Genomic DNA, 13,723 nt, shown 5'->3' with positions numbered 1-13,723 from the left:
CAAGAGTTCCTGGAAGCAAAGATGTGGTGGCATCAGTAAGAAACCCCCGCTCACCCAAGGACCGCAGCCACTTCACAGTGGGACTTGCTCCTTGTGAAGGAAACCTAATTGCTCTGGGGACAACTAACACACTCATCTACCTTTTCCCCTCCTGGACAGAAAAGAATTAAGCTTTGGAAATTTTCTCTAGAATTGCAGCACCAATACACTTTTGTAAAAGTCTGTGTCTAAACTGAGTGTAATCCAACCCTTAGAAGGCTGAGGGAAGAGAATCATTAGTTCTCAGCCAGCCCGAGCTACATAGTGAGACGTTTGTCTCAAAGCTGCACACAAGAGTCAATGTCTACAGTACAGTTAGCAATTTCTTAGATATTAGCAGGATTTTTTTTTTTTTTTTTTGTCGGTCGTGGGGCTTGAACTCTGGGCCTGGGCGCTGTCCCTCAGCTCTTCAGCTCAAGGTGAGCGCTCTACCACTTGAGGTACAGCGCCACTTCCGGTTTTCTGGTGGTTTATTGGAGATAGGAGTCTCACGGTCTCTCCTGCCCGGGCTGGCTTTGAACCGTGATCCTCAGATCTCAGCCTCCTGAGTAGCTAGGATTACAGGCGTGAGCCACCAGCGCCCGGCTAGCAGGATTTTTTAAAAAGCATTTTTGGGGGGATTGGTAGTGGGGCTTGAACCCAGGACCTGGGTACTGTCCTTCAGCTTCTTTTGCACAAGGCTAGCATTTTACCACTCTGAGCCACAGCACTGCTTCCAGTTTTTGAGGGGTTAACTGGAGGGAGATAAGACTCCCACAGGTACTTTTTCTGCCCAGGTTGACTTTGAACCGTGATCCTGAGATTTCAGCCTCCTGACTAACTATGATTACAGGCATGAGCCATCAGCCCCTGGCTGGAAAAAAAAAAAAAAAAAAAAAAAAGGCTTTAAAACCATTACCAGGGTGATAGCATGCCTTTCATCACTTGTTTGAAAAAGGAAAAAAATCCATATTTGAGAACTATGGGCACCATGAAATGTGACCTATGGTCCTTCATTGCTAAGATTCTGTTTTTTTATTTACTAGTCCCTACTTGCTTTTTGATAACCAGGTATCAAGGACAGCTCTTGATAAAGGAGCTGAATTTTCAGTACACAAGCTCCTATAACTAGGCCTTAGGCAGAACATGGATTATCACTTGTCCAACAGCTTCTTTTAAATGAAGTACTATCATACTAGTGATTTCATGTTATGTTTTACCATGTGGCATCTGCAAAGTTTTCCTTCTAATGTACATATCTTTTACTCATACAATTTTCTATAAAGACCAAGAAAAGGATTGAGGTAACTTTTCTGGAGTTCCCAGAAAGGGAAAAAAAGTTGAAATTAGTAAGTCCTTCCTGGTGCTGATGGCTGACACCTGTAATCCTAGCTACTCAGAAGGCTGAAATGTGGTGATTGCGGTTAAAGCCATCCGGATCGAGAAAGTCTATGACATTCATATCCAATCTACCAGCAGAAAAGTGGGAAGTGCATGCTGTGGCTCAAAGTGGTAGAGTGCTAGTCTTGAGTGAAAGAGCTCAGAGATAGCTAAGTTCAAGCCCCATTACCAATAGAAAAAAAATTTTTTAAAGTCCTAACTGTACTAAAGAAAGACAATGGAGAACAGTACTTCTGTTAAGAGACATGTCTCTTGACTGAATACCAATGAACCTATCACCTAGTTGCTTGACACGTTACTTTACCAATGAAGAAAGGAATATGCATGAGAGGGCATGGGTTTCCTAGTTTCCAAACATGAGTGGTAACTAAGATAATACCAGAGGAAACTGTGGTGCTTTGGAAAGAGAACTGAATGCCCCAGTTCGCCAACTACTATGCATCAGTGCTAGTGTGCTCCTTGCTGCCGCTTACTTCACCATCGCTCGGTGGTGGTTGAATCTTCTGGTCCATTTTGTTAGGCTTTGCAGGTAGGAAATGGGTTTACACAGAGATTGGAAAGGAGATCTGGAATTAAGTCTCTTACTTGGTTGATGGGTCTTTATTGTAATAGGAAGATCATAGTATAAGATTGAGAAGGATCAATTCATTGTCTTCTATGTATGGCTGTTCTTAGGGCTGCACTGAGCTTTTGCCAAAGGCCTGCTCATGCTAAAACGTCCACAGTGACTAAAATGAAAACTGGTTTTCCCAGGTTCAATCCAACAGAAAGAAACTAAGCATAGACAGCAACACAGATTCTTTTAAGAATCAAGAGTAAACTGGTCTGTGATTATCCTGAGAAACACATTACTTTCCATAGAGGGACTTAGTACTTTTACTTAAACCTAGCCTTTTATTTCCTGGGTTTTGGCTTGCTACCATTTTTAGTGGGAATTAGTCAAATCCCCAGGGTATAGATAAGTGAGTTTTCAGTTGCCTTTTAAAACACCAAAGTAATTCTAATAACATTCAATACTACTTACATTAATAATACCAGAGTTGAAAAGTTATATTCCAAACAAGTTCAGTAAGCTTCTTCAAGGTGATACTACAGAGAAAAGATATTTTGATGGCAAACTGATGTTTCTATTCTATTTCTAGAATGTTTAGTCTAACAGTCTTATTATTTTGGTTGCAGTGGGGTTGAAACTGACAGCCTTGTGCTTTACAGACAGACACTCTACCACTTGAGCCATGTCCCCCACCTGTTTTTGCTTTAGCTAGTTTTCTGTTAGGGTCTGACTCTTCTGTTGTTGCTTTACCCAGAGCAACCCTTGAACAGCCATCTCCCAACCTATGCCTTCCACAACCGCACCTGGCTTATTGGTTGGAATGGGGTCTTACTAACTTAGACCAAAGTCCTCCTGAGTTTTGAGTATCTGGGATTATAGGTGTGAGCCACTGTGCTGGGATAACAACTTATTTTAATGCATTATTGCATTGTAAGGCCCAAGAAGGTATTCTGTCTTATTGATTATTGTTTCTCCTAGAGACTACCACAAAGACTGATACAAAGGAGAAGCTTAAATATTCCTTTGAGTTCAGAAAAATCTCACTAGCTTTCCATAAAGATTTTCCAACTAGACCATAACTGATGTCCATTACTATTAATGTTTATGATAGACTTATAATTCAAATTCTGAGACGAATCAATATGCCCGCTGGAGACTTACTATGTACAGTGCCAATAAATTCCCAACTCTGCTTCATTTCTTCATAACTGTGGCCACAACACAGGATGAGGAATATGGGGTCTTTTGTCGCATTTAATTGGCTCAGAGACCAGAGAAATAGTGCTGTATTTCTTTTAAGAGACGAAGCTGCAGGCCAAGTATCCACCTGAGGATGGGGAAAACTTGTAATCTGCTTCAGAAACACTGTGATTCTTCTTGTTTTGGCTATTTCTGTTTGACCAAAAAAGAACCAGGAAGTATAATTTGCCAATTTTAAAATGCATTTAAAATGGCTATGAGAAATGGATTGCGATAACTTTACCTGTCAATAAGTGGGAAAGTTTTGTTGTTTTTTCCTCAAATAGTCTAATGGATTGAAATGAGGTCATGTCCAGGCTCCTGCTGTCTCATATAAATGTTAAGAACTTCCTTCTATTTACAGAGATACTGGAGACGCGGATCATTATGTTCCACTGGAGTCATTCCACAGGGATGTAAGAGGAGATAAACTCCTTTTAAAATTCAAGTTCTCATATCTATTAATTCTAAAATTTATACTGTATTGTCTCAGTATTTTCTATGGTAGAACAGCAATGACATCAAAAGTGAGGGAAAGGAAGACCAGGGGCCAGGGTACAGAGTACATGTCATGTACTCTGGAGATCAGAACGGGCATTATATTTTAAAGGACTTGATTCTGTTGCCACAAAATAGTTTCTATGAATGAAAGATAGTACAATGATCAGGCTAAGGAAAAACGAGTGAAGCAAGTAAAAGTAATTTTTTCTGCTCTCTTTTGAGTCATTTGATTGGCTCACTTTAAATATTTCTATTATCATTTATCCTTAAACAGAAAGTCTTACAACTTAAAAAAATATTTATCTTTATGAAGAAGTTGGACAAAAGGGTTTCAATTCCAGGAGTCAGATTATGGTTACAATGCATCTTGATCAATGTCATTAAGAATAATTATTTAATGGCTAGCATTGTAGCTCATGATAAAGCACCTGTCTAGCAAGAGAAGAACTCTAAATTCAAACCCCAGCGACACCAAAAAAGAAAAGAGAAAGAAAAAGGAAGATTTAAGTTTTATTATTTCTTTCAGTCTTTCCTTGTATGTTTGCCTTTTATTTGCCTTTTATTTTATTATAATACAATCTGTCATCTGTTGCTTAACATTACTTTGTTTACATTTTCCCCAACCTTACACGAGTTACATCTATCATTTTATTGTGACACTATATTTAATAAACTCATCCTTACTTACTGTGTTAGTCACTTGCTAAAAAGATATTACACCTAAATGTAAAGGAGCGTAAAGAAATCACTGAATTTCCTTCCCAAACAATCTTGGTCAGATGAATGTGAACCAGCATTAAATCTTTGGAAAGTATTGGGTACTTAGCATACAGCATGAGCAGATTTAAAAATTATCTTCATGATAATAGTTCTAGCTGAATAATGATCTAGAAATACTAAAGGAATATTTGTTAGGAGGATCACTGGACATGAAAAAGGAAGAAAAAAACAGAAATCTAACTTTCTTGTAATGATGAGATCTTTTATACAGCCATATTCCTATTGTTATTAGTAACTGATCCTAAACTTCATTGAAAGTTAAAAATAAAGACTCCTATTTGCCAATAAAAAAAAATAGTTCTATCTGAAGACCAGTTCCTAGGAACGGAACTTTCACATATACCCTCCTAGTCTGTCAGTACCATGTTTGTCAGTCAGCTTAGGTTACAGTTCCCTTGGTTTCTGGCTTTGTGTATTATAATAATGAAATACCTTGAAGGTTTTGCAATCCAAAAATACAGAGAAACTTTTGTTCACCTATCATTTAATCAGCCCAGATAGAATTCTATAGTATTCTATAGTTCTTCTTTCTTATAATAGAAAACTAAAAACTTACTCTCTACTCAGAAGAATCAGATTTTTCTTAGTTTTCAGTTTATTTCTAAAACTTTCTTTAGAGTTAGAAAGGACATGTTATTTTCCTCTCCATTACAATGCTGTTTACAAAAGAAAATATCTCCTTCACATGTAGATTCACATTCATCTGACCAAGATTGTTTGGGAAGGAAATTCAGTGATTTCTTTATGCTCCTTTACATTTAAGTGTAATATCTCTTTAGCAAGTGACTAACACAGTAAGGATGAGTTTATTAAATATAGTGTCACAGTAAAATGATAGATGTAACTCATGTAAAGTTGGGGAAAATGTAAAAGATTTAATGCTGGAGTGGGAAATATTTTCCTATCCACAGCCACGGGGCCTCAAAAATGAACACTCTCCACACAAATTAAGAAATTATTTAACATCTAAGAGTGATACAGTTTTAGAAACTAGAAGGATTGTTAGAAATTTTACATTTACTAATTGTTTGGGGAAATATATTGACCAACTTTTTTTTTTGGGGGGGGGGGAGGGGCAGTTGGTGCTGGTCCTGGTGCTTGAACTCAGGACCTGGGTGCTGTTCCTGAGCTATGTTGCACAAACTTTTCTCTACCACTTGAGCCACAGCTCCACTTCTGGCTTTTTTGATTACCAACTGAACAGTGTTGTTGGCTTGCTTGACCAGGCTGCTTTCGAACCATGATTATCAGATCTCAGCCTCCTGAGTAGCTAGGATTATAGGTGTGAACTACCAGCATTCAGTAAATTTGTTTTTTAAATTAAATAGGATCTGCTTCAAAGCTGAATGTAGGAGAAAGAAGAAAGAAATTTTATCACTGACAGAAACATAGAGAAGAAAGATTTATTTTAGCTTAAATTTCAGAGGTGCTGCTTCACCGTGGAGGGGAAGGCATGGTGAAATATAGCAGTTCCATCATGGTGGTTAGGGGGAAGAGAAAGGGGATACAGGAAGGAGCCAAGGCAATATAAAGCCCCAAGAGCATGGCTCCTGGGACCTACTTCTCCCAACTAGGCTCCACCTCCTACCTAGCCCCAGCTACCAATAATGCCATCCCATCATGAGTCCACCAAGGGGAGAATCCACTCATCAGATCAGTCTTCCGCATTTTATACTGGGGGCATGGACCAAGTGGTAGATAGAGCATTTGCCTAGTACACGCAAGGCCCTGACTGCAATCTTAGGACTACAAAGAACAAAATAGGATGAAACAAAATGAAAAGCAGATTAAAAGACAAATTTGACTTCAAGAAATGGGATCAGAAGTGGAGAAAGACTTCCTAAGTAAATTGTTTAAAACCTCACAATGGTAATTTAAGTCAATAAAATAACAGTACACAGTAACAACAACAAAAAAAGAGAGCAGATTACTGTTTTGAAAATTGCTATATAAGAACACTGAAGACACAGATCTTCCGAAGTTACTCAGAGCTTGAACTTATGAGTCTCCTTTGTCTTCATCTTATTTACACATACCAAAACATATGCCCTGTATCATCATACCATAATTGAGCATATTTCAGTTAGAAGACTAGGAAAAGAAATGCTCTTTTTGCAGGTTGGGATTGTAATGACTGGCAAAACACTAGGCAAGCTGGCTCTGCAGTTGTTTGAACCACACCCAGTCTGTAGTTAAATATAGAATTTAGTTTCTGGAACTATTGGTCTTCTTAACCTTCACAGTCTAAGTGTTCGCTGAAAAAAATTAAAAGTAAAGAGGAAAAAGGAAAGAGACTAAAATCAAAATCCAAGTACTAATAAACTGCCCTGGGAAGAATTCCAAAATGCAGTAAAGACCAAGAGAATTAAATTACAGAAACCTCAAGCAACAATGTAGAAACATGCTTTATAAGCTGATTTGTCTCTTCCATGCTAATTCTCTCAGGATGTATAACACACTTGTATAAAATGCATTTCTGTATTTTGCACATGTCTCTAAATAACATTATAAACATGTCACATTAACAGCAAGGACACAACTTTGGAGCTAAGATTTAATTTGGGTTTGTTAAAAGTATTATGGTTGTGATGTTATTTTTGTTCATAAAGGCACATATTTTTCTAAGAATCTATTTTTAGATGCTTAAATTTGGGGTGAAGAGACATCCTCAAACTAGTTTTTAATATTGGTCCTTGGTCTTCTGGGAAGAATATTTTGGATTAATTTTAAAAACTACTTGGAAAGCCGGGTGCCGGTGGCTCATGCCTGTAATCATAGCTACTCAGGAGGCTGAGATCTGAGGATCGCGGTTCAAAGCCAGACCAGGCAGGAAAGTCTGTGAAACTCTTATCTCCAATAAGCCACCACCAGAAAAATGGAAGTGGCACTGTAGCTCAAGTGGTAGAGGGCTAACCTTGAGCTGAGGAACAGCGCCCAGGCCCAGAGTTCAAGGCCCACAACCGACACCCACCCCCCCCCCAAAAAAAAAAAACTGCTTTGAAGATTATAAATGTTAAAAGAATAAAAAAAAAGTGTTCTCTAAAATTTCAGTGCTCCGGAATTCTTACTGCTTTTATATTGTTCATCAAAGATGAATATGGAATGTAAGAACAAAAAAATGTACTACAGATATACTATTCCCTAAGTACAGTAAAAGATGCAATAAGTTTTAATTGCAAACACACCCAGAGACATACATTTGTCTTCATTTCCATCCTTGTGGAAATACTCAAATACAGAGTCTTCATTCAGCCACTTCAACTAGAAATAAGAGCAATAAGTAACCTTTCTGCAAAAACTTGACTCCAAAGCTGGTCATCTTAACACTGTGTCCTGTTGCTTCTGTTATTGCTATATACTGTCAAATGCATTCCTGTATCTGGCCAAGCTTTTCCAAGTTGCTACTTTCTTCCTACCTTGCTTCATTTGGTAGAACAATCCATAAGGTTTAGAAATTCCATTCTATCTTCTTCCCTTGAGTCAAGAAAGGTGCAACACCCAGGTCTCATTGTTCTGTGTGTCAGTCTCAGACTTTACAACCACAGAGAAAGAGCTGCTGCCAAAGCTACAGGTAATCCCTACAGATGAAAGGAAAGGCCATTGGAAGCCTGGTTCCTAGGCCACAAGGCCTGCACAACTGCTCACTCAGCTCTCTTTTCAGATCTACTGGGCGCATCATCTTTTACTCATTTCAAATGGCCTGAATTATTTCTATTCTCTCACTAGCACTTTGTCATGCAGCTAGGAAGTAGCTCATTTAATGAATGAACAAAGGGATAGGATTATGAAACAGGAGTCACAGGTGAGTTCACAGGATTTACAGATGTAAATTTCTCAAGGGCAGATGACTCAGCCCCCCTTTGCACATATGAGGTAGCCTAGGTTACTGCTAACACATACATAACAAATACTTCATAAAGGACCCAATGAGTATTCATCAATAATCTCATTCTCTTTTATTCATTACAATTCAAGTCAGATCTTCTACAAAACTAACAACAAAAATCTTCGTAAATATGAAAAAAAAAAATTGCCTGTATGAGTCTAGTAAGCCCATACCTACTTTCCAGGGCAAGCAATCATCACTTCATCACTCATCTTTTCCCTATTTAAATTCTCATGTGCTCTTAAACTAATACAAGGTTGCAATACATGTTAATCTAGCAACATCAGACTCTAGTGTTAACCAAAGCCAAGTTTATATGTTAAAAAAAAGTGCATACTCAAATGAAAATTGCATTCTTCTCAGTTAATCTATGATTAACGCTATCTAGAGATGTACATGTCGCTTGGCTATTTATTAGATCTGTCAGCCCAAGGAAGTTATTTTACCTATGTGAGTTCCTGTTACTTCATTTGAAAAGGACTGTAGTGAGCATCAAATGTGGAAGGTCAGTATCTGTGAAGCTGAATAGTATACATGTTTCCCTTCTAAGCAGTTTAATTGAGATATAATCCAAATACTAAATCATTTACCCATTTGAAGTGTTCAACACTTTTCATATATTCATAAAGTTGTGTATCACTACAATGAATTTTAGAAATTTTCTCCCCTCCCCCAATGAAGCCACATATACCTTCGCTATCCCCAGGCTCAAGTCCTCTGTTTTCCTCAGCCTAGATTAGATTTTTTTTCTTTTTTTTTTTTTTTGGGTCCGGTCGTGGGGCCTGAACTCTGGGCCTGGGCGCTGTCCCTTAGCTCTTCAGCTCAAGGCTAGCACTCTACCACTTGAGCCATAGTGTCACTTCCAGCTTTTTTCTTTTTGCTTATGTAGTGCTGAGGAATTGAACCCAGGGCCTCAGGCATGCAAGGCAAGTGCTCTACCACTGAGCCACCTTCCCAGCCCCTAGATTAGATTTCTATAGATTAGATTATTCTGGATATTTCCTCTAAGTGGAATCATATAATATTGTTCTTTGTGATAATAAATGTTTCCATAATAGAATGTTTTCAAGTCAAATATGTGGAGAAAAAAACCTCAAAAGTCAAATATGTGGCCGGGTGCTGGTGGCTCACGCCTGTAATCCTAGCTACTCAGGAGGCTGAGATCTGAGGATCTCGGTTCAAAGCCAGCCCGGGCAGGAGAGACCGTGAGACTCCTATCTCCAATAAACCACCAGAAAACCGGAAGTGGCGCTGTAGCTCAAGTGGTAGAGCGCTCGCCTTGAGCTGAAGAGCTGAGGGACAGCACCCAGGCCCAGAGTTCAAGCCCCACGGCGGACAAAGAAAAAAAAAAAAGTCAAATATGTGGAATAAACAATGTAATTAGCTCAGGAGAAAGGAAAAAGCATTACTTCTATACAATATTATACATTCATGTATTCTTATATATGGGAATAATGTATATCTACTATGAACCAAGCATGAAGACATGTAGTAGGCAAAATAGTTAGCATTTAGGGAATTTGAATATGACAAGAAAAAGGAAAATATGACACTCTACTGCTTATAAATTTCTTCATCAAAACAGAATTCCATAGAGAACACTTTAGGAGGTAACTAAGAGGATAGTATCATAGGGCTTCAGCTAACTATAGCAAACATTTTATAAGCATGCATTTATACCATGTCAGATATGAAAAATGAGGCTAAGGTCAGAAAATTGTTGAGTACCGAGTATGGTTTGGGTACTGGTGGTAAGAGTGAGAGGACAAACTACCGAATCAAAATTAAAAACAAGTACTTTCTAACCTGTGGGAGTGCGTGCAATGGGACCAGCCTCCTTGCTGAGCAAAGCTCAATGAGGGCCTCCTTTATAATTACCCAGTATTTTGGATAAATATACCTCAAAAAGATTTTTTTTTCAAAATACGAAAGACATAATGTCAAATACATCTTTTAAAGTTTCTTAAATTACTAAGAGCACGACTAAATTATCAGTAAAATTAGTGGCTAGATGTGAATTCCTATTTTATGATTTCTCAATTTATTTCAATAATACACACTTAAAACATACCAAAATACTCACAGAGATAGAATTCTTATTCCAAATTACTTTCTGGAAATAAAAACTGTCCTAAGCTAGCCAAACTTCCTTTCTTTCCTAAGTTTGGGAAATGTCTTAGGAAAAGCAGACATGTACCTTTCCATAACAGCCAGACACTCCTTTCTCCAGGTAAATCGACTCCCTCGTCGGAGACGAAAGGTCCCAGATGTGGCAGAGACAGGGGGAGGTGTTTGTCTCCATTCAAGGTCCTCTATTGAAATCGGGGCAGGTCTCATACTTAATGTAGCCCCTAAAATAAACAAGAGGTTTTCAGCAGATATCTTGCTATTTATTAAAAATCAAAATAACAAAATATCATGAAAACAAGAATAAATGAGCATAATAAATTTTGTTCTTCTATTGAAACTTGTAGGCCAATATATTCAATATTCCCATTTTTAAAAACAGTGACCAAAATAAAAAGTTGAAGAGGTAAAAAAATTCTTCCTTACAAAGTGAATCAGAGTCAGTGGCTCATACCTGCAATCCTAGCTACACAGAAGGCTGATATCTGAAGATCACAGTTGGAAGCCAGTTGGGCAGGGAAATCCATGAAACACTTATCTCCAATTAACCACCAAAAAGCTGGAAGTGGAGCTGTGACTCAAGTGGTAGAGTATTATCCTTGAGCAAAAAAGCTCAAGGACAGTGCCAAAGGTCTGAGTTCAAGCCCCAGACATACGTATATGCACACATGCACATACACAAAAGTGAATCAGAACAAAGGCAGTGTGTCTTGTAGACCTCCTCTGTACCCTTATCTAGTGTATGTACGTTTACCTCGTATTTTCTTGGCTAATATTCATGGATGTAAACTTTGCACTTTGCCTTGGTGCAGGGCTCATCCTCTCCCCACACAGTCCAGCTCCTCTCCACCCTCTCCATCGCCTTTCTTTACTCCTTTCTTTACACCAGGCTTTACTCTAGGCTCAAATATAAGAATGCAATGGCCCGGCACCAGTGCCTCATGCCTGTAATCCTAGCTACTCTGGAGGCTAAGATCTGAGGATCACGGTTCAAAGCCAGCCTGGGAAGGAAAAGTTCATGATACTCTTATCTCCAATAAACTACTACAAAACCGGAAGTGGTGCTGTGGTTCAAGTGGTAGAGTGCTAGCGTTGAGCTGAAGAGCTGAGTGACAGTACCCAGGCCCAGAGTTCAAGCCCCATGACCACTACCACCACCAACAAAAAAGAATACAATGACCTCTATTATTTCTTGAATTTGAACAGCATGTGTCTTCAGAGCTCAGTCCCTAGCCCCTTTTCCTTTCTTTCTCTCCTTACACTGTTAAACTCATCTCCTCAAAGTGTAATCATTTGATTCCTTTGGTTAAAAAAAAAGTTGGCCAAGTACCAGGTTGCTCATGTCTATAATCCTACCTACTCAGGAGGCTGAGATCTAAGGATCACAGTTCAAAGCCAGCCTGAGCAGGAAAGTCTGAGACTCTTGTCTCTAATTAACCAGAAAGAGCACTGTGGCCCAATGTGGTAAGAGTGCTAGCCTTGGGTGAAAGAGCTCAGAGACAGTGCCCAAGCCCTGAGTTCAAGCCCCTGGACAGGCAAAATAAAACAAGTCCCCTTTGTTTATGGTTTAATCCAAATCCTTACTATAGACTTACAAGGCAGGTCAGACCTTGTGGAGCTTATGCATATGTTAACAGATGTCAATTAATACATATTAATAGGAATAAATAAACTCTGGAAGTATTTGAGTAACACCCTGGTTAGTGTTTCTATTTCAGTCCATAATAGGTTTACTGTAGCTCTCTTCCATCTCTCTTCCCTCTTCCCCTGCCTCTATCCCCTCATATCCACATCTTTCCTTCTTCTTTCTTCTTCCTTCTTCTTCTTCTTCTTCTTCTTCTTCTTCTTCTTCTTCTTCTTCTTCTTCTTCTTCTTCTTCTTCTTCTTCTTCGTCTTCTTCTTCGTCTTCTTCTTCGTCTTCTTCTTCGTCTTCTTCTTCGTCTTCTTCATCTTCGTCTATCATGGGGCTTGAACTCTGGGCCTGGGCACTGTCCCTCAGCTCTTCAGCTCAAGGCTAGCGCTCTACCACTTGAGCTACAGTGCCACTTCCAGTTTTCTAGTGGTTTATTGGAGATAAGAGTCTCACAGGCTTTCCTGACTGGGCTGGCTTTGAACTGTGATTCTCAGATATCAGCTTCCTGAGAAGCTAGGATTATAGGAGTGAGCTACCGGCCACCGGCTCTTTCCTTGTTTTTAAGACAAGGTCTTGCCATGTTGCTCAGGATGACCTTTCACTCTTGGCCTCAATTATCTTACTACCCGCAGCGTCCCAAGTAGCTGGGACTACAGTATGAACTAGTGCGTCAGGCAGCAGCCCTATCCCTTTTATTGAGACAAGTCTCACTATCAGGCTGGCCTTGAGCTTGCTACAAAACCCACAATGGTCTTAAACTTCTGCTCTTCCTGGTTTCATCCACCAAATGCCTGGATTATAATCATGTACCACTCTCTAGCTCTGATTTTCATGCAGTCTTTTCCATCTCAGTAAACAGACCCCATTTTTCAAATTGCTCAGCTCAAAACTCTCAAGACTTATCTTTGACTTTGTTACTATTCAACAGTAAAAATAAATAAATAAATAAATTCGATTAATTACATCTATCAAAATCAGTATCAAGTTAGTGTTGCTACCACCTTAGAACAACCAGTATCATCTCACAATCATGACTTCCTGGGATAGGTTCCAAAGACAAACCTTCACAACAAGCCATCCCTCCTAGTAATCAGGCTCTTAGATCTGAGCTGTTGATGAAGAAAATGAAGAGAGTTCAGTGACAGGTCACAGATAACTTTGTACCTTCTGCCTAAGTTTCAGAAAGTTTTTTTTTTACAGAAAGAAGTCTGGCCAACTTGAGACTCTGATGTAAAGAAACCCAAGGTATCCATGTGGAGAGGCCACATGACCTTACAGCTATGCCGCTAATCCTCTACTCTGACCAGGCGCCACAGGACTGGACCGAAGCGCCATCTCAAATACTCCAGCTATAGCAGACTTTATGTGGAACCTGGCTGACCCAGAGAAACAAGGACTCAGCCATTCTGTCTCAAGATTGACATATAGCAGCCACCCTCCAAAGGCCCCACTGACCTCCGCCCTTGGTTATCTATGCCACTGTGCAGAACTTGCCCATACTGTACCATGATTAGTCTGTGTAACTAACAGCATGTGGTACTGATGGTATGATACCTCCAGGACTAGATTATAGGAGACAACGTGG

General features: G+C 39.2%; 1 protein-coding gene across 9 annotated transcripts in view; it reads right to left on the bottom strand.

Moving 5' to 3' along the window:
* Window positions 1-13,723, bottom strand: part of Hmbox1 (homeobox containing 1) — a 69,176-nt gene that overhangs the window by 24,457 nt on the left and 30,996 nt on the right. For all 9 annotated transcript variants that reach the window (XR_011370792.1, XM_070016766.1, XM_070016769.1 and 6 more), the window contains exon 5: window positions 10,576-10,729. Coding sequence is in view for 8 of the 9 variants with exons in the window: in XM_070016766.1 (XP_069872867.1) it covers window positions 10,576-10,729 (154 nt within the window). In the remaining variant the exon portion in view is untranslated. The remainder of the gene's footprint in view (window positions 1-10,575; window positions 10,730-13,723) is intronic.

This window comes from Dipodomys merriami, unplaced genomic scaffold (assembly GCF_024711535.1).
Source record: "Dipodomys merriami isolate MVZ:Mamm:240054 unplaced genomic scaffold, mDipMer1.0.p SCAF_12, whole genome shotgun sequence".
NCBI lineage: Eukaryota > Metazoa > Chordata > Mammalia > Rodentia > Heteromyidae > Dipodomys > Dipodomys merriami.
Note: the sequence above shows the minus strand (reverse complement) of the source record. Positions and strands in the feature narration are given on the sequence as shown.